We start from the raw sequence: 22,059 nt of genomic DNA on the forward strand, positions 1-22,059 counted from the left end.
ATTAATAAGTTCCAGTGGTGTAGGTGGCAGCTAAAATGTAAAGTCCCCACACAGACCTTTTCCATCCTGTCACAACATTGACAAAGCACAAGTGCACCTGCAGTGCTGAGCTGAGTGTGGTGTGCTGCTTTTTCTACCAGTGGATAAAAGCAAATGGTGCCTTTTATTGGGCATCAACATTGTTTAAATTCTGTTTTAATATTCTTTCAAATTCTGTTTGTCCATCGTAACAAAGACAGAAATGTAGTAGGTACATAATTTTCTCTGCTCTTTCCTTCCTGAGAATCAAGTCCTAATAACATGGCATTTATTATAATTCAGAGATTCTTATTACAACTGTAAAAGATGAAATCTCTCCTTTATTATGAAAGCAGGGATTTCAGAATTGTTTACAAACAGCCTAAATCCTCAGGCAATACCTATGCGTACTCATTTCCAGTACCCTTGCTTTTGTTTTGGAAATAACAGGATACTGTCAGATAATTGTCAATTTTATTTTTCATGAGTACAATTGCACATGCCAATGGAAATATAAGGATATTATTTCTGAAGTTAACCTGCTTTAATACTTCATAATTATTCAAATTGTTTTCTGCTAAGACCCAGAAATTCCAGAGCATTTCCAGCCTTGAGTTTATCCTGTAAAAACAAAACACATATATATGTTTGTGCTTAGCTCATATTTAACTCAAATGCTTTTACTTGTGCTTTAAAAAGGGCTACTGCAAAGAAATCGAAGGGCCTCTTCCAGTCTTTGCAGAAATCAGTGTACTACACTGATTTTTCAGTGGTTCGTCTCAAACAGAGACTTAAAAAGGAGGGAAAACCCCTCAAATGTAAAAATCATACCTTCAGTTTATGGTCAAAATCATCCATTGAATCAATCAATTTTCCAGGTTCCAGTTCCCCAAGTGGAAAAGGGTAATCTGTCCCCAAAATAACTTTGTCCTGGTAATAAAAAAAAATTGTACATTTTGTAGTAACATTAAACAATAGAATTTAAATAATATTGATATAATGTGAGACAATATTATAGTAACATTAATATTATATTTGGAACTTGTAAATTTTAATTTTTTTAGATTTTAAATTTATTTTTACTTAATGTTAAACAGTAGGGCATGTACTTTCTGGAATGTATAATGAAGTACAAGAAATTAGATGTATATATTGGACTGATTAATTGTGAAAGTGAGTATGAAGATTGTAACTTCCCCTAGGAAAAGAACAAACCTCGAAAACAATGACTCAAGAGTTTTTTGGATAAATTTTATTTGGAAAAAAGTGTAGGTTATTTAGTAATCATTTTTGTGGTGTCTAACTGAAGTTATAGTATTTTAATTCTGATAAGAAGAAAGTTGAAAATACAAATCCCAGGTCTGTGGCATGAGTGTCTATTGCTTGGGTGAATAAAACATAGTTAGAACTTGTTATAATGTTTGAACTCTGTTACCAGAGTTCAGTACTGAAATAGGGTGAAGAAAACACCATTCACTTATTTTCTGAAATGGTTTCTTTTTCTTACCCGTCAAATGCTTTTTAAAATTTTTTTAATCTCCACTAGATGTCACCCAAAAGTCTCTGAAAGAAACCTTCACCCAAAATCTAAACAGAAGAGACGCATTCTATTGTTCTCTCCTATGTTCTGTCCTGTGTTCTAATTTATTATAGAAGAATTAACATAAGATTAACATAGGAAAATTTATACCCTTTGTCTAAAAAATCCAGTTCTGAGCATAGACTAAACAAAATAGATTTGGAAGTGTGCACTTTGAAGCAGTTAAATATATATTTTTTTATTTATAATATTCAATTAAATACCAAGATGCTTTATTCGGATAAGAAAAACAAATTATTTTTATTATTTATTTTATTTTAAATAAACCCAACTAAAAACATACCAGGTTTATACGAGAGAATGGATTTCTAAGTAAAAGAGAAGGAAACAGAATTTATACAGAAACATAGAATAGAAACCCCTGTTTATTATGGAAAGTCATGTACAAGAGGAAGGTTTGTATATTCTTATTTCCATCTCCTGTATATTAAACAAGAAAGAAATCCCACATCCTCACTGGAATAATATATATTTTTCTTTTCATTTCTGTGTAGATATATCTTTTCCCTCTATTTGAAAGTATTTCACAGCCAATCATGGGATCTATTCATTAGTAGTAAAATTAAGAGCTGTAAATCAGTAAGAAAAATTTAGAAGCAGCATTCTTGCTGTGCTCTCAGTGATCTCAGGCTGTTCATTTGTACCCTTTGAGCTTGGTTTGTACCCATCTATAAAATGGGTGTTGCAAGATCCGTCTTTAGCAGCCAGCTTCAGAGGAGTGCTGTGAAGCCTCTGCAGATGAATAATGCTCCTAGCATAAGGGAAGTACTGTTATATTATTCCAAACCATATCAACAAAGTCCATTTTCCTTAGAAGACTTGGAGGTCGATTCCTTAATTAGCACATCTGTCCTATTAGAGAGGTACATGGGGCTAATGATTAACTTCAGTGGACCCTGCTTCTCAGCACAACTTTTTTCACAGTAATAACGACTCAAATATGAAAATGAATCTCAAAAAGCTTTTAGCAGGACTCCATCCTTTTCCATAAAGAAAAAAAATAATTTGCTTTGAATTTTTCCTTCTTTCCTACTACCATGATTCACCTGGAAAAAAGTCCAGAACGCTATAGGTCAGTTCAGCTCCAACTTCTGGCCAGAGAATGCTTTGCCTTTGCATGATGGCTCTGGAGGAATCACCATGGGGAAGTTTTTGAAGAGATGCACTGAATCATTTAATCCCATGTCAACCCAGTTCTTCACTTTTTATAGCCAGCAACATTGGGGATTTTGTGTTTACTTGTATTCACCTCATGCTACCTCATCACGGGGGGAGAGGACTGCAGCGATTCTATACTCTTACACAATTCTTCCTCAGAAATGTGTATTTCTGCTTCCATCCCCAATTAACTTGCACCCCAAACTAAGAAGGGATGAGATTAAATGGACACGACTCATCACAGCTGTCAGTGGATTTTAACATTGATCAGCTCAAGGCCAGCACGCCGCAGGCTGGTGCCAGGCAGTGGCTGCTCCCCAGGGACCCAAAGCCGTGTCCAAGCACATCTTCACTCACACTGATGCCCTTCCTGCACAGCTCTGAGCTGTTCTCTGGAGAGCTGGCCTATTTCAAACCTCCAGCTCACAAAGTTATAGTGTCAGCCTCAAGACTCCATCACATTGTTTTTAGCCCAGCATTTATTAATCTTTATGTGTTACTCTGCCAACATGTGACTGCACTGAAAGCGCTGAGGTATTTGGTGTTTCTTTAAGTGTTTGACTCATGGAAGGGTGTTATGTGAGAATGTCAACTTTCCTCAGAAAAACAGGGAACTTTTTAATCTTCATGGTTATAAAATAAAGTTTGAAATCATGATGTGAATGTTTTTGTTTTCAAGGACAAAATGCCTTAGGCTGCTGAAAAGAGAAAGAAGTTTCTCCTGAGAGTAAAAAACATTTATGTTTTTGGTATCTGACTCATGACTTTTCAGCACTAGGATTGCACCAGAGGTCACATTGTTTGGGCTCAAAATACTCAGAGGAGAATTAAAGAAGACACCAATATCCTGTGTGGCCAAATTTATATTGTGTTAAGACTCTTCATTTTAAAAGTCTGTTGACAAAATAAGATATCAGAGAGGCTAATGCTGAGTAACTTTTAGATTATCAAATTACAGTCCATAATCTCTCTCTCCTCAAAGAACTAAATTCTAGTTGCAAAGACTAATCACAACTAAGGACCAGAGTCTATGTGCAGCTTCTTAAGATGAAAAGTAGAGAAATTAAAGTGTGGTTCAAAGACAGAAGCTTTTCCAAAATAACAATAGTTTAGAGCAGCCTTGAGATGCAAAGCTGACTCTGAAGCAGAAGTGCCCTGAGACTCGTGTGCTACACAAGTTCAGTCAGAAAAAAACTTCAATTCTTCAGCAATGGATTCAGCATCCTATTGTGCTTTCTGTTTTTCCCTTTTTTGCTGCTTTGCTCTCAACATCTACAGTTCAGCTTAACAGATTCAGATCACAAAAAGAATCTGTGGTTCCATGCAGGCTGAGTCACACAGCTGTTAATTTACCAAGGTCTTTCTAACAATGGCAATACATGTCTCCCAACATTTTAAGATGGGTAAAAAGGGAACAAACAAGTGACCTTTTCTCCCTGCACTGCCAATTTAAAATTCAAGAACTAGACTCATCCTGTGTACTAGAATTGCACATGGAACAAAAATATACTTAGAATGAACATGGTCTGGATTTGGGGAGATTTATCAGAAAAGGAGGTAACAGAGGCAAGTATTGATCTGTTACTCCATAAGCCTTTAGGTGTCTTGTAAAATGGATGCGCACATCACACAGAGTAAAATTTTAAAATCTATTGTAAAAAACACCTTAAAGCCACTTGCTTATTCTAAGCTACAGTTTCAAAAGATAATGCCTATCAAAAACTACTGAGGTGTGGACCATGATACATTTGCTATTTAGAGGTTGGTAACAGAATTTAAAAGAAATCAGTGTTGGGCAGGAACCCTAGTATTTTATTAGTAACCCATCTGGTGCTCAAAATTAATCCCTGGCACAGAGATGGCAAATGCCACCCGAGTTAATACCCACTGATGTTATCAGAACTTTCCAGTACTAACAACTTATTAGCAGATCTTTCTTGAGTAAATTGACCTGGCTTTTATCTTAGTTCTTTCTAACGGAAAGAGGCTCCAGGGCAGGATTTTGGCCACATTTTATGGGGCTTCTTCCATAAATCTATTTTTGGTTCAGGGTGGGTTTAACAAGAAAGATATTGTCTCCACTCCTTAGAGCTGCAGGTTATTGTATTGTACAAACATACACACTTCACAAAAGTTCCCATACTATTGTTTCAAGCTGTAGCTGTGCTGTCACATGATTTAATTTTCCATGAATCTTCAAATGCAAAATTTTCCTAAAAGGCACAAGTCCTGCAGGGAACATGCAGGCACAAGTCCAATCACAAAGCTACAGACTTCCTGTGCAGCACGAACTGAAAACCCACCGATTTTAAAGTGTGATACCTGAGCTCAGAGTACCATAATAAAGAAAGAAATAGTGCTGCATTGCTATTTTTGTCTGGCCTAGGCAAGTCACTTCTGTACCAGTTCTAGAGCAGATTTATTGCAGTGACCTGTTCAGAATATTAGAGAGGGTAATGGGAAATCAACAGATCCTTTTTTTTGTAGAAAAAACCCAATCAGCTGAGTGGTGTTTGTGAACTTTGGTCACATAGGAGGCCCTGATGACAGCAAAAGCCCCATACCATGTACGCCTAGACACTGATGTACAGGAAACAGGACTGCAGCAGTTGAGACAAGAAAATCTCTGTCAGAGCTTGCATTTCTGATTTGACATCTGGTAGGTATCTGCCTCTGGCTGCACACACTCTGTGAGGTGCAGAAATCAAGGTACAAAGACAAGTATCTAGCTGATTTGCAGTGATCCACTGGAAGCTGGCATGAGAGATGCCATCCTCAATCCTTTACTGAGCATTTACTAAATGAGAAGGGATTATTTGAATGTTTTAGGGTATTTCTGTCCCATGCTGTACCTCATTTAAATGGTTTGCTAAACTACAAAGATTTCTTTACAAACAACTAAAATACTTCTGCAAACCCATAATGATTCATTGTTTCTCTGAGATACTCACAAAAACTTTACTTATTACTGATTTCTCTTTTTCTGTCTATAACTTCCCTAGTGGAAATACAATTTGATTTCTTCAAGCATGCACTTTAATTTGAAAATTAAGCCATTTGAAAAAAGGCCTCCAAATTGAAGCAGTCTTTGCTTGAAGTCCCACCCTGAACAAGCTTAGAGAAGGATGGAACTAAGGTTGACAGTGCATGATTTCCTGGATTAAACCCATTTCAATTAATCCATGCAGTAAAAGCATTATCAACATGGCAGAAGCCCATCAATTTATTTCACTGTGTGACATTGTCTTCTTCCTGCTTTCTTCTTCTCTTCTCCTTTTTCTGTTTCCTGGAAAATTACCTGAAGAATGACTCACCCACTTCTGGAAGCACTAAAACTCACCTCTCCAACCACACTTGTTAGCAGCCTTAGTGCCCCACGGTCGTGGACAAGAGAGTCTGTGTAAAATGAGCCAAGGTATTTTCTTGGATCCACCTTATTATCCATGGCACACAAATCAGGGCGCACATTGAATCCATGGGAGATTCGACCCACTGTGTATGGAAAAGCTCCACCTGCAAGAAGGAATTTTTAATAACTTTTAATAAGCTAAAAATATGTAAGAGGGGAAAAAAGCCACCTTATCACCAAAGATCCGTAAGTTTTCCTGTCAGCTCTTTACAATGAAAGTGCTCTGCACCAGTGGTTTTTATTCCTTTACCTTCATTAGCCCCTTTCTCTGTTTTTCTCACTTCTTCACTGCTGTGATGCCCAAATTCCTCCTGCTGCTTCCCTGTCCCTTTCCTTAAACCACTTGCTGCCTCCCCTTCCTTTCTGTTTCCCTTAAAGGCTGTTGTAGCAGTTCAAACCCTGCAGGCTGGAGAGCGTTCATAAAAGCCCTGTTATGATCTGTGAGACTGTCTTCTTTGGGGTGACAGTGCTCAGTTGGTGGCAGGCTTCATGTGGTGGCCCCATTACCTGCGATACTAGAAAATACAACTGTGCCATGCTCAGCCAAAGAACAGGAGTTTCACATGGTACACTACTCACCTCCATGTGCAAAGCAAACTTTCAGCTTAGGGAATTTTTCAAAAACTCCTCCCATAATCATGGAGCAAATAGCCATGGTTGTTTCTGTTGGCATGCCTAAGAAGAAAAATGACTTAATTTTATAAGAGCTTTACTTTTTAAACTTCCTATTTGATTTTGAAATGTTATTTTAGTTTTCTTCCATTAGCCTTGAGCCAACTGAAAAAGTAATAGTTGCAGGACAGCTGCCGAAGGTCATGCGTTTTTTCTACTGGAGGGACACAGAGCTGAACTCTAATTAACTGAAATCTTCTGAATTCTCAGTCCAGTTTTTACTCCATACTACTAAGACAGATGGTAGACAGGCTGGGTATGTCCTGAAATATCAAGTACAGGCCTGATTCCCATTATCCTTGCTCAAAGACAAATCTGGAATATGCCAGGGTGTCGTCTCACATCTGCTTGTGGGTTTCTTTTGTGTGGAAAGTGGGGCAGATACGTAGATTGATATTCCAGCACAGATTTGGGGTTTGGTTATGACAGGATGCCAGATCCTACAGTTTAGAACTAACTTGTCTCTCTCTTTGCTCCTGGCTGAGTTGGATGCACAGAGCAGGAATTTAGGTTCTTACAGCAAGCTTCAGCTTCTGATCACACCCAACATATTTAGAATATCATGCCATTTTAAACATCCAACTTTAGACATCCAGCTTGAAATTAGGAATGGAGTTACTCTCATTTATGGGGGAAACAACACCTATCCATCTCAAAATGTTATGTTTCATTAATGTTTCACCATGTGCTCAGATGCAAAACCTTATTAGGCTTAGTAGGAAAATATTCTATTTATGCTTTGTTAAGTAAATGCAATAATTTTATTTTCTTCTTAGATCTGTGTTGTTGAGCCTGCTCTGATTAAGATTAACTGACATTGTTTTAAGATAATGCACTGGTGTTTGGGACAGGAAGATTTTCCAAGCAGAACGTGTAGTAGATGAATGTTGTATATGTTTTTCAGAACTGGTGGCAGTGCAAAACCATGCAAAATAAACCAGTGCAGAACAAAATACATGAGGGTAGAATCAGGTCTAAACAGCTCTGGGAGAGCAGAAAAACCCTGTTCCTGTTATTCAGTGTTATGATTTACCCATAAAACAGGGAAAAAATGGAAACTAGATAATATCCTACATCTACTGAGAGCCTTCAAAGTACATATTGTTTCAGCTACAGCTGATGTAAAGTTAGATTTATTTCCTCTCTGATCAAGCTGTTTCTAAGAAATAACCCAATAAATTCTAGGAAATGTTTGATTTGGCTTACTCTTTCATTTACTCCTTTATTTTTGAGGAGCTTATTTCCGACATGATTCACTTCTCCCTTGTTATCTGCTCTTTGTATTTAGGGCAAAAAAGAATTGTATATTGTGTTGCTAGTCTGAATAATTTTAATTCCAAGTATTTAAAAGAAATACTAAACAATCTTAGAAACAAATGACTGCTGAGTTTACACAATAGTCTTAATCTTAATACTAAAAAAAAACGAAAGTTTGACAGAAAAATGATGTTATTTTTTCTGTACTTTTACTTTATTTGGCAACAATCTCCTGGGCATAATCCAGTTCATAAATGTAGGTTAAGCACAGTAAATATACACTTACCTATTAGCCAGGGAAACCAATATTTGGACATCCTCCCATCTATCTGCATGTCCCAGGGATGCACAAAGAGACAGCAATTTAATTTCTCAGCGGCCTGCAGCAAAAAGAAAAAGTCTAAATCTTGATTAATCATAGCAAAATGCATCTTAGATCTTAGTCATGCTTTTCAAAGACCTGCAAATCTGTACTGAGCAGTAGCACTAGTAATGAAAATGAAACAGGTAAGAACTATATGCAATAGCTGGCTGTATTTACTCCTCTGAGCCGTATTCTGAAGTCCTCAACCATCTTCACAGCTCTTCCTGTGACTACAGGACTGGAAGCCTAGATGATAACATCTCTTTAGTGAACCAAGTGTTTCTCAGAATAATGCAGTATAAAAATGCTTTTCCAGCTATGTTTTTCAGCCATCCTGTAGTATGAAACTCAGTTCAAGCAAACATTCATTTAGTTTCATTAAAAATATAAGAATGAATTCCCATTATGTCTTATAGAATCATTTGAGGATGGTTTTCCAGCTGCATTCAGAAATTTTTATTGAGTTGCACTACATTTGTGTCCTTTGGCCCTCTGTCCGGCTTAAAAGAATTTAAAAATATTCCTAATTCTTCCTAAGAGTTCAAAATCTGGTTGTATTCTGATCAATAATCTACCTCTACACAAGTATGGTAATTTCTCCAAAACTACTGACATCTTTGGAAAGGAAAACAGAAGACTAGTGTTGGATACTGACTCTGTGTAATTTAACTGTGTGCTTAAATTTGAATACACAGTCATTAGAGTCATTCATATGCTTAACTAGGATTTAACAGCTTCATTTTGTCAGATGTATTTCTGGACATGCTCTTGTTGCTAAGGAGATTATCACACATTTGAAAAATTTTGGTTTATTTACCCATACATGCATAAATAAAAGCTGCAACTTTTGGATAGTGGAGAATAATTGCCATCTACATTTGTAAACTAAAAATAGCAGTTCAATAACTGGCCTGGTAGTTTGGCAAAGTTTGTTTTCCAATATGGCTTAATTTCATAATCTGTATTATCCAGAAATGTTTCTAAAAATGAAAGGGGTTACTTCCTACGTGTGTGAAACACAAGCTGAAGGATGTTCAGTATAAGAGAGAGATCCCAGAACAAGAGAGGGATCTCAGTAACAGAGAGACACGGAGTTGGAGAGTTCCAAACTGGAGAGAATTCCAAGATAATGAAAGGACTGAGCATCTCTCCTGTGAGGAAATGCTGAGAGAACTGGGACTGTTTGGCCCCGAGGAGAGAAGATTCAGTGGAGATCAGGAAACATCAGGTTGCCCAGAGGATTGTGGAGTTTCCATCCTTGGAGATATTTAAAAGCCACCTGGGCATGGTCCTGGGATCTGGCTGTAGGTGACTCTGCTTGAGCAGGGGGTTAGTTCAGGTGGCCCCCAGAGGCCCCTCCCAACCTCAGCCGTGCTGTGATTCCATAAATGTGAGCATCTCCAAGAACAGATGTGGATACCTGACTGTATATGGCCATAAAAACAAATAGTCCAGCTGCTGCACCAACAGAGCTTTGAAATAAATTGAGCATCCTGCAAAATAACCTCTGTGAATCAATTCTGAGATGACAGCTCTAATAACTTGAGAAACAGATTCAGAATGGACATTGATTAAACCCCTAATTTAGACAAATGACCACCCTCATCTGGACCTCAGACTATTTAAGAAATGCTATCTATTAATTCATTTGATAATCAATACATTCAGTTTGGAAATTTTGGTCCTGTTTACATAGTTGTGTGTGGTACTTTGATGCTGTAGGCATCTGATAATCTCAGGGAGTTTTATCAATTATTTCAATAGAATTGGATACAGTAACTTGAACTCAAATGCAAACAGTGCAGAATGTATTTGATATTGCACTTATCCTCACAAATTAAGAAGGCAGATCTACAGTGAGAACTTGTATAATAAAACAATTTTTTTTATTCATTGTTATAAAATATGTTTCAGAATTTATTGTATTATTGCCATTATATCCTATAAAGAAAGAATTATCATTTACAATTAAAGCTGAGTCTCTCTGATCACTAGGTAGACTAGAAGGTTCAGATGATGACTGAATGTGCTCTAAGATACTTTTAGACAGATTTCCATATCACAGTATTCCCCCAAAGAAGGAAAGCAACAGCTACTCACAGCGTAAATAGCGTGCAGCTCTGGGGCATTCAGGTCCCACTCATTGACATGAGATCCTATCTGCACTCCAGGAAATCCAAGTTCATTCACACAGCGATGCATTTCCTTCACTGCCAGGTCTGGAGCTTGCAGAGGTAACGTGCCCAGCCCAATAAACCGCTTGGGGTACTTTCTTACCGTAGCAGCTAAGTCATTATTTAATATCTGAGCGAGATCTAAAGTATCCTGAGGTTTGGCCTGGTAAGATACGAAGCAGAACAGTACATTTAAATATAGTTCTCAAATGCTATCACCTTTGGAAGTTATTGGATAAATGTCATTGCAAACAACTGATAGACAAGGTTTGGACCCAAATTTGCTTTGCAGTTCTGAATACTTGGAAAACAGTAAGGCTAAATTCTGCCTCGCTTTAAAACCTCTGGGTGCAGTTCTGCTTCTTCTCTTGAATATTTTATCAACTGCTGTTGCCTTTACTGCTGAGGATGAGTGTAATAAAGCCCAGGTTGCTGATGCACATAAGTATCTGGTCTTTTGTGTAAAGCAGTCCCCTGTTTTTTTTACCAATGCAAAAACCTCAGTATATAATTTTTATACATAGCAATGAATATTTACTCTCCTATTACTGGAGCTGAAGAAATAAAAATAAGAAATGTGAGATGCTGGAGCATATGAATTCTACAGAGATAGCTTGGGCAAACTTCTCTAACATTTAGAAGTAGATAACATCCATAATTCTAATAAGAAAGTGCAATATTCATACAATCAATCAGTTTCCACCCCCCCAATACATATTTAATGGAAAATATTCCCTTAGATACCAGAATAAAATTTTGAAGAGATGTTACTATCAAGAAATTCTGAATATCAATGATATTTCTTATATATGGGCTTAACACAATGGTTTTTAATGCACAAATCCATTTACATATAAACATCTTGACCTGTACACGTTGCTTAATAGTCACGTTCAGAATGTATTTAGAACAGCATTTTGCTGTGATTTATCTCCTCAGCTTATCTTTATTTCTTTGAAGCATTCAAGATCACCATGTGGGGAACATAGAAACTTAAATTTGCTCCTGAATTTTAAGATTCAAAGCATGCTAGGTTAATGAGTCCCATGCCACATTAAAAAGAAAGTGGGACAAGGCCACAAATATATCTTTTATGTATTTTTTTTTTCCTGAGAAAATACTGGTTGATGTCTAGCTTTCATAGAATGTGTATGTATCTATCTGCCTGCTAACCATGGATTCATGTTGTACATATTTTTTTTCACCGTTTCCAGCTGCTCTCATAAGGCCCCAAGAAGAAATTCAGTTGTTTCATCTTTTCTCACTGTGTGTGCTCCAGTGTGGAGCTTTGTCAGGACATCCTGCAGACGTCTTCTCATACCTGCACTACTTTCTTTTTTTGCCTTTTTGTTTTCACAGCAGAACAATTCTAGTGACTACATCAATTTGTAGGAAGATGCTTTTGCATTTAAAGATGTTGCCACATATGAATTACAAAATATGTTAAGTGGAACCTACCCAGTAGCTGAACATTACAGGGACTGTGGACAGGACTTGGACGGTGACTCCTGAATAAGAAAAAGAAAATATTAATGCTTTCCTTTTTTGTTGTCTGTTTTTGATAAAATGTTACAAATAAGAAAGTACTTTGGTTTGAGAGGCAGAATGTAAAAGCTTTAATGATAAGAAAGATTTAACAGTGACATGGAAAAATTATTTTTCTTAAATTAAGGATCATGGCAACAAACCTCATAGTGTATAAATTTATTGGGATTTGGATATTTTTGCTAAATAGAAAGAAAAAAATACTGCCATATTCATACCAGATAATTTGTGAAATTAGTTTTTTTGATTTTAAAAGTATTTAGTATGCACATATACAAACAAAAAAGCAATTTAGTATTACTCTCACATGAATGAAACTGACATTAAACCAACAGAATACAGTAACTCAAGTATACTTTGGGGTTAATTTGTCATATATATTAAATAAATAAATGAATTAGCCCAAAGATAAATAACATTATGTTAACAATGCTTGTTAAACAATGTTTTCCTAAGTGTTCCCAAAGCTATATTGTGTTAGGAATCATTCGTCTTGTGTCTGGACTACTGAGGTTGTAAATATAAAAGAATCTGCCTGTTTTCAGAAAAAGCTTTGATATTAAAAATAAAAATAATTAAGTCCATGTTGTTTTGTTCCTGCTCAAACACAAATCTATACCATAACACTGTGTGTGACAGGAGTGAAAAAAATGAACCTGGCAGACAAACAAACAATAAATAATAATTAGGAATTCACAAAATAGTTACATGCAAAACTGTTTTGGTGGTTTTTTTAGGTCTGCTTGTAATATTTTTGCACATATCTTGTCATGCTTTAAAAAAATTATCTTGGCTGTTAGTAGTAAAATGACTAAAACAAAAGATGGCAGAAAAAACTCTAGGAGAATGAACTCTAAGACAATGACTTGCCAAAACATTTGAATTATTAAAATGATTTATCCTCCTCCTCAGAAGTTTAAGTAGGAAACAAGAGGAGAAGCTGACTCAGATTGCTACAAGTTCTTATTTATATTATGTACATCAGCAGTGGTTTAGGGGTAAGGATTAGGTCTGCAAAATTACATAAATACTGAATTATCGAAGCTGGATTATCCATCAATATGGATTCTTGATAAGTCTGTTGAAAACATTCTCCATGTTTTCCACAATAACGTTTGTATCTGTTTTCAACCCATTTTTACACTTCTGAGCAAATTTAACATAAACCTTAAAGTACATTTCCAAGCTGACTGTTTGTAGACATTAGCTTTAGGAAGAAGAATCAGCACAGAAAAGCCTCTACTTTTTTACCCTCTTCAGAGGGTTTTGCAAAAGAGAAAATAACAAGGAAAGGCAGTTAGGATGAACTGATATATTTTCTCAGATGTGATGATTTGTGTCACAGAACCATGATGTTAATTACTTATACAGCTTGTTTTATTGAGTTACATGGATAGCTTGTTTTATTGAATGGATCAAGACAGAAGTATGTACATCAATTAGACCTAGGGCATATGATTAGGAGAACTAATTGAGTCACTTTGGTCCACTGGAGACCATTTCTTATTACCAGCAAGATTTCTGAGGCGTTACACAAACAAAGCCTTTTAACAGCCAAGCTCGAAGTTATCTCTCTGAGTTAAAATACCTTTCAGTGACTGATTCTAGATTTTGTTCATCTGGGAGACTCCTTGCATCTTTGTCCCAAAATTATGCCATGTTTGAAGGTTAAATTTTTGGGTATAATCTATCTCAGCCTGTGTAAGAGAAAGCAGTCTTTGAACTAAGTAGCTACAGCTTTCTAAACCAAAAAGGAATCAATGTGGTCCATATTCTCTATCATTAGCTGAGCAGTAAGGATGAAAGAATGAAAAACACCACACATTTTTTTCCCCCACGTAATTAATTGGCTGCTGTCTGTATTCTGGAGTGTTGTAATAAAAAGGGACATTTTTAGGGCACAAGTCACCAGATGGTGCTGTAACATACAGGTTTAGATTTTTTATTAACCAAGTGAGCTCTGTTTAGTTCATCAGGAAATATTGTGATGCTGCTTTCACGATACATTTTCTTTTCTGGAGAGCTGCTGCAAAAATTGGAAAAAAAAATCCTCCTGTGTTTTCCCTTTGTCTTCAACAAATATATGGGGCAGAACTGTTTTGTAGAAACTTGCCATTTGTGCTGAGGGAAATATCTGAAAGAGAAGGATGCCCAAAGGCTATTTATGATCCACTCTGTAGTGGAGTGATTTGGTAATCCCCAAAATCCCTGAGCTAACTCAGAGAAACATTACAATCTAGTCAAGGCATGTTTCTGTGACTCTTTGACAAGGCAGCCTATTTCAGAGTTTGCAAAGGCTTTCTGGCGTTCCCATTAAATGTCTAACAGTTGGAGTTTCAAATGCTACTTTTCCAGGGTGAAAATGAGGTAGATGAAAATTATCTAAATTGTGTTTACATAAATTGCCCACTACCTGGTGAGTTCCCAAGCTAGCCTAAGTTAGGTGTTGCACTAAACCTCCCTAAGAGGAATAACCCAGAGTGTCTCCTAACACAGAATCACAGAATAATTTAGGTTGGAAAAGACCTCTAAAGTCACTGATTCCAACCATTAATCCAGTTCTACCAAGCCCACCACTGAACCATGTCCCCAGGTACCATATCTACACATCCTTTAAATCCCTCTAGGGATGGGGACTCCACCAGGGCTGTTCCAGGGCTTGACAACACTTTTAGTGAAGAAATTTTTCATAATATCCAATCTAAAGCTTCCCCTGGTGCAATTTCAGGCAATTTCTTCATGTTTATTACTTGTTATCTTGGAGAAGAGACCAACTCCCTGCTGGCTGCAACCTCTTTCATGTGCATGTCAAGGGTGATAAGGCCTGAGAGGAGGAAACAATAATCATAAAGATGCTACTTGTTCAATATCTGCTCTTTTTAAGCAATTCAGGTGTTTGTTCCTCATGAAAAGCTGAAGATACTCAAGCTGTGTCTACTGAAACCGATTCAGGCTTCAATCTAAGAAAAAATAATCTTTAGTAAGATAATATTTCTCTTACAAGAGTTATTTGGAATTACAATGTTAATAAGAACTAGTAAAAATAATTGATCAGCCTAGAAAATCTTGCCTTCATTCTCAGTCTCCATCTTACAAACCTTATGTAGTGGCTTGAATGTAACATGATGGAAAATAAATTTGCAAATTTGGCATCTGGTTAAGTTTCTAAATGAGGAAAACTCCCCTTTCTGGCAAAGTAATTGTACCAGTTCTTGCTCAGAGTCCTCCAGCAAAAGCAGAAGAGAGCTGCAACATGGCTAAACAGGAAAAAGGTATTAGAAAAGGAAACACATACAAGAGATCCTATGTGTAAAAAGAGTATTTTTAATATTTGGAACAAAAATGAAAGGGATTCCTCCTCCTTTATGTGAATAACATTTTAACAGGAATGTATGGTGCCATTTCAAGTCCAGGGTCAGTCATCCTTACTTTTGTCAATGAGTTCCTTTGTGCCTTAAATCCCACCAAAATGAATAAATTCTAATGGGGAATAAATTGCTACTGAGAACGAGGAAAGTTATGGGCACAGGTTCCTTCTGAGTACCAAGCATACCAGTTTCCAATAGTTTTCAACAGATTTAAACCAAGGAATTAGTATGCTAAACCTTCATTTTTGATATTGTTGTTAAGCACTTTCAGATGGACTGACAGAGAAGTTGTTATTCTAAATGAAGCACCAAGATTTGAATTCCTTTGTGGAGGTACCTGACTGGTCCATCTCTTTAATCCGTACTTCTGGATCCCAGCAGTTCTCTTGAATAACTCTAAAAACCTTCCCATCCTTCATCATCTTTGCCTGTCCCTGTAAAATGATATTTTCATACATTATAAATGTGACAAAGTAGTACCTGCTAATTTACAGTTTCTTGAGTATATTGTGCTCCTTACAGAAATTCAGTGAATTTTGATCTTTTATTTCTATTCAGTAGGTATTTTTAAACAAAGGCTATTTTTAAAATAGACATGGGTAAGACAGTAATTTATAGTTCAGATTTAATTATTCAGAATAATAAAAATAATCCCTTTCCTTTTGCAATGTACATTACTCTATATTTATTTAGAAAAGGTACCAGGTACCTTAATCAAAGTTTATCCTCAAACCAAATTTTGACCTCAAAACAATGCTCTAATTAAATCTGTGCTAAATTTTCCCTTTGGGTATGGATGTGTTCTTCTAAAGTCAATAGCATCACAATGATTCCAGTAACTACAGAAATAATTCTGCAACACAGTTAATTTCAGTCCAGTGATTTTTTTATCACCAGTGATACTGAGACAAAAGGATACCTATTGTGTACTCAGATTACGTTTTCTCCTTGTGATGAAAAAAAAAATATTGAAGAATTTGGGAAAAAAGTCCCAAACAAAAAAATCCCTCAAGTATAAACCCAAGACCTGAATTAGCGTAAAACCTTTCTCATATGCCACCAATTTCCAGACTAAGGAAGTTCAAAATGTTATCACAGTCATGAAACTTAAAACTGTTCCTTTATCACCATGGAAACTTTTAAAATTTCATCTTTGGTTGTGTGTGAATTGTTCAAAGAAAGGCACAGTGTCACCACATTAAGCAAATTGTCTGTCACAATTAGGGGTACCCACCAGCTGCTACAGACACAACAGGATTTCTGTTGGCACAAACGGGGTGAGATACAATTTACCAACACCTGCAAGCCCTGAGTATTTCTTGGTTGTTTTAATCTGCTGTAGGGGTAAATGGAAAGGCAGAAGATCCCCTGATGCTGTGGGGTGGGTAAGTGCAGTCATGCACAGATGCACTGGGCAGGGAACACACTCCATCTGTAGGTAAAAACTGAAACCCACACAAGAAAACACAGCAGCTATTCCTTCACCTTCCCAGGAAACAGGAGCTCAGGGCAAGGCAGCTTTCAGACCCTTGGAGAAAGGGATTTCTCTCTCCAAAGGCCCCAATCCTGTCAATTTTTCAGAAGAAAAAAACCTGTTAAATCAGAATATTTACTACTAGTGTGCTCAACTGGGGGAGGTTCTATCTGCTTCTTCTGAGAACTCAAACTGTTGTTAACCTTGAATTTGTTATTAACTTCACACATCATTCACAATTATACTGTCCTAATGAATATTTTAAAGCCCTCCTCAACAAATCTAAGTGTGCTGCCTTGGTAACCTGTCAAGTTACTTGTTAGCTGTATCATGGGTTGTGAAAATTACTTGAAATACTACAATTACAGGGTCCTGATCCCCCGGTGAAATACTTCAGGTTCTTGTAAAACCTGTTTTCCAACCTGATGGAGAGGTTTACTGGAGCCATACACTCAAATACATTAAGAAGTAGTACATTGATGCAGGTTGCCCAATTAACAAAAAAATATTTGGGTGTGAAAAAAAGGCAGAGTAGAACCAAGCATTTCATCACATATGAATAGATGGACCTTACTATTCTATTCTATTCTATTCTATTCTATTCTATTCTATTCTATTCTATTCTATTCTATTCTATTCTATTCTATTCTATTCTATTCTATTCTATTCTATTCTATTCTATTCTATTCTATTCTTCTCTACTGTGTCCCATGCTAAAAATTATCTAATATTTAACATTTTAATTAATGTATGTGGAAATTAAGAGAGAGATATTTAATGTTAAGTCCTGCTTAACGTTAGTCAGCTGATTTGGTTCAGCAAACTACGTTTAAACTTCTCCCATCACTAAACTACTCAGTCACATCCCAAATGGAACTTTTAAAATACGCATGTAATTATTTCCTTCCAGTTTGACCCTGGTGCTTCTTCAGAGAATGATATGGGAAACCTTTGGGTTTTTTTAAATCTTAGGAATTAACATCCCCAGCTCCACATGTCTGAACAGGATTTTATTTTGCCATGCACTTTTTGTCATTCAAAATTTCCAGATGTAAGTAGGCCAGATGGAATTCTCGGCAGAGCATGTAAGGCCATTATTGACTTGCCACAAAGCTCCTATGCTAACTATTTTTAGCACAGAATTTTAGCATCAGACCTGTAACAAAATCACTAGAAGTGTGTCCAATCCTTGTCTCCTTCCTGCAGCTGCCACATATCCCAAAAGCTGTGCCACCCCCACATTGGTTCCACAGGTGGCTTGTCCTTGTTTATTAAAATACCAGCTCCTTTTGGGTTTGCTTTGAGTTAAATGCAGATGACTGCATTTAACTCAACCCAAATCTGTATGTAATCTGCTTTAGCCTGATCTATCTTGTGGAAAAGACTTTCTCAGAGCTATTCCAAGTATTGAAATGAGATGATAAAGAAGAATGGATGCTAGTTCATACAAGAGAGGGTGAGTTTCATCTTTCAGGAAAAAGATTCTGCTGAGGAATATTAGGACTTGGCCTGATACTACTTCATAGAAAATAGACCTCTAGAGAAATCTGTATCAAAGACAGAGCCAATCTTATTGCCACTTCATTTCTTTATAGATCTGTTGAGTTTTTATTCCTGATGACGACACAAGATCAGCTCTGAGCACCAAACAGCCCAAACCTTGCAGTGATGATCCAGCTGTACCCATCCACCATATCCATATCTCTGTGGAGGAAAGAAGAGAAAGACAGTGTTAGTTAGTTCTCTTCAGTAGTAACAATAACAACAACAACAACAACAATAATAATAATAATAGCTGCAGTTCTCACAAAAACACCTCATTGAGGACAAACACATGTGCTCAGCTTTGAGCCACAGTAGCCTCCCTGACTTCAGCAGAACTGCTGAAGTGTAGCTGAACTGGACTAATGGTGTTTGTAGAGCTGGAATTTTAATTTGTACTTCAACATTTTCAAACAACTGCTTTAAAAATGCTTAAAGTTGCTTACTACATTGAGGTTCTAACTGAAATAATTTTGACACAGAAAATATTAAATTAAACATCTGGAAGTGTGAAAACTGAGCTGACAACTTTCCAATCTGTGATTAGTTAATCATTAGCACAAGGATGCATTGATTCCACTTTTCAGCTTCCATGATTCAGCAGCAGGAGTGAAGGTCAGCCTCTTGTCTATTAATATTTAAACAGGGAAGAGAAGCTAAAAAGGAGAAGCTTAGATGCTCATTGATTCTTCCAGAGAGATTCAGAATTGTTCACACAAAAAACGCAAAACCTACATAAGCTGCTGATTTCCTTTTACTTTCATAATCTATCGGCTAGAAAGGAACGAACTCTTGAAATCTCTGAGTGAAAACAATGCTCAGAATTCCCATTTCTCCAAAAAAAGAATAATTTAAAAGGAAACTAAGTAAGATCAGGCATTTGTTTCACTGAAGTGTAAATGATTTGGACACAGTCCAAATTTCCTGTGATATCAAATCAGTACTTGATGCCACTGTGAGCTTTCCTAATGTGGGTGTGAAGAGCCAAACCTCCTGACCTCAGCCACAGATGCAGTCACTGAGGCTGAATGCTCTGTTTAACTGTGCAACTATGTAGATTTTATTTAAATGTATACATTTATAGGTTTATACACATGTAAAAATACTGAAATTTTGGGAAAGTTTAATGAATGACAACTAATGAGGACTATAAACTAGACCCATGCTAATTGCAATTGTAAGCTGAACAGAAAACAAGTACCTGAAATGGGTACTGAAGGAGCAATAGAGAAGCTCACTGGTCTGGTTTTGAGCTTATTTTTTTCTTTCTTCCCCTCAGCTATTAGTTGCAGGTATTGACAGTCCATATCTGCTTTTCCTGTGATTTTTTTTATACTTGTGATATTTTCCTAGGCTGTTAAATCAGTATCTTGACGATACAATTTTCTAGTTTGAAGGTCCAGTATTTACAAAGCTGGAAATAAGAAAGAGAAGTTTAGCACTAACTAAATGTGCGCATGTTAAGATTCCTCATTGGTTTTCCTTGCATGAAGTGGAGAGATCTGTGTTAATGACTTGAATTTCCAGAGGACTCCAGGGAATTCTGAGAGTTGTTTTCTACTCTGAGCCCGTTAATAAACCATTGAATTGCGCAGAACACAGGGAAAAAAACCTAGCAGGTGGAAATCAAATTTTAAAAAATTGGTATTTGCCTCTTTATCTCTGTTTAAAGAAATGCAATGCTGGCCCACAGTGTCTAACATTAGTGAATTTAGTCTTGATGTACATCTGTGAACATCAAGGAATTCTTGGGGTCATTTTACCTCAGTGAATTTATTGCCCTTTTAAAGTACTTAGAGGCAAAAATATTTAATTTTAAAAAAACCCCACATAGCATCAGAATGAAGGAATTCTGTAGGCGTTTTTATGAAGCTACTGCGCAAAGACAAAAAAATCTGAAGCATGCAAAAGTAACCTGTCTTTGTAGTCTGGATATTTAAACTATCAATTTAAAACACACATAATTATTCTAGAAGTATCTGTATCCTCACCTACATTATCCAGTGTATGTGTTTTTCTTCAGGAGCTGTTATTATTACAAATAGGAAGTTCAAATAGATATTTTTAAAAACCTTTCTAGCTAAACAAGGAAATAAACATTCTTTTCCAGGAGGTTTTGTACATAATGATGTTATTTTTCACGACTAATGAAGAAATAATCCTATGTATGTTTTTAATGCCAGGTGTTCTCATGACTTTTTTTCTAATATGCTGTTTACATTTCCCAGCTGCTCTCTTTCTAATATTGACTGAAACAGGACTGCTTAAAATCACAGAAAGGCAAAGCTAATAGTTATGAAACCCTTTCAGATTGATTACATTAAAACCTAAATGACATTTTTCATTCTAAAATACATTTCACAGGATCATGAAAAATATTGTGGACAAGAATAAATTTATGTCACTGAATAATAAAAACAGCACTAACAACAACAACAATAATAAGTTAACAGAAATGCACTTATAGCTTCAGTGTTCTGACAGCTGAGATTTTCTATTTTAAATATAATAGATTACTTCTCTCTAGTAAATGAAAAAATAGCAGATATTAGTAAAATCATCATCATCAATTAGCTGTACTTAGAGTGACCCCACTCCCATTGAAGTTAATGATTTCATGCCTGTGGGTATAATGATGTGAATGAATTTGTCTTAGTTAACATTAATTTCATTTACTATTTGATTATTTATTTTATTTAAAACAAAAGTGAATACCATTTACGAATGTAACAGAACAGCTCTATTTTTATCAAGAAAGTGGAATTTATATCTTATCATCCAGAAATTTTATGTCTCAAAACACTCAAGGAAAACTTTAAGAATTTCTTCAGAATAAATAAAAAGTGGGGAACAGGGCCCCGTTTTGCATCCCTTTCTGACTGGACTCTTGCTTTTCAAAGTAGTGCAATACAAATACTTTACAGTTGGAAAAAAATCCCAAATTTGAAAAAACCTCGAGATATTTACCACAGAACCCTTCACTCATTTTTCTTTCAAAAACCCCATTGGTAGAAATGGCTGCTGATAACAAGGCACTGAATATCTCAATTTTTATTACCTTCTTTAGGTCAGGCCATTCCTTAGGTAGAATGTGGCTATGAATATCAATTTTCATTTTTGAAGTGCCAGAGGAGAAATACTCCTTCAATGCTAATGTTTTCTGTGTCAGTGCTGCTATCCCTCCTGTCCCTGGGTCACAGGTTATTAACTTTGGCTGCTGTCCAGATCCACCTGCTATCAGGAGAACGAGGTACAGTGGCCAACCAGGGAGCCTAATTCCAGAGGAGTGGCTCTCCAGAAGAACAAAGACTTCAAGCAGAAAGTCCCTGTTAATGCATAAACTGCAGCTGACCGAGGGCAAAGGGAAAATACTTGTTTATATTGGCACTGTGAAGGGATTTATTTTACAGAGAATCTAAAATGACAAAAATAATTCAATAAAATGGAGTTAGAATAAATGTATTAAATAAGCTGACTT

General features: G+C 36.3%; 1 protein-coding gene across 1 annotated transcript; it reads right to left on the bottom strand.

Moving 5' to 3' along the window:
* Positions 1-478: 478 nt before the first annotated feature.
* ACMSD (aminocarboxymuconate semialdehyde decarboxylase) lies at positions 479-21,767 on the bottom strand. Its single transcript, XM_005519615.3, has 10 exons — positions 21,640-21,767; positions 18,699-18,743; positions 15,903-15,999; positions 12,111-12,160; positions 10,579-10,815; positions 8,401-8,494; positions 6,765-6,860; positions 6,117-6,289; positions 850-948; positions 479-639 (listed from the first exon to the last, which is right to left on the bottom strand). The coding sequence occupies exons 1-10, from the start codon at positions 21,694-21,696 to the stop codon at positions 577-579; spliced, it is 1,011 nt and encodes a 336-aa protein (XP_005519672.1). The 5' UTR covers positions 21,697-21,767; the 3' UTR covers positions 479-576.
* Between the last annotated feature and the right edge of the window lie 292 nt (positions 21,768-22,059).

This window comes from Pseudopodoces humilis, chromosome 8, assembly GCF_049639895.1.
Source record: "Pseudopodoces humilis isolate 2021_Gansu_Grassland_sample_001 chromosome 8, ASM4963989v1, whole genome shotgun sequence".
In the NCBI taxonomy this organism is placed as follows: Eukaryota; Metazoa; Chordata; class Aves; order Passeriformes; family Paridae; genus Pseudopodoces; species Pseudopodoces humilis.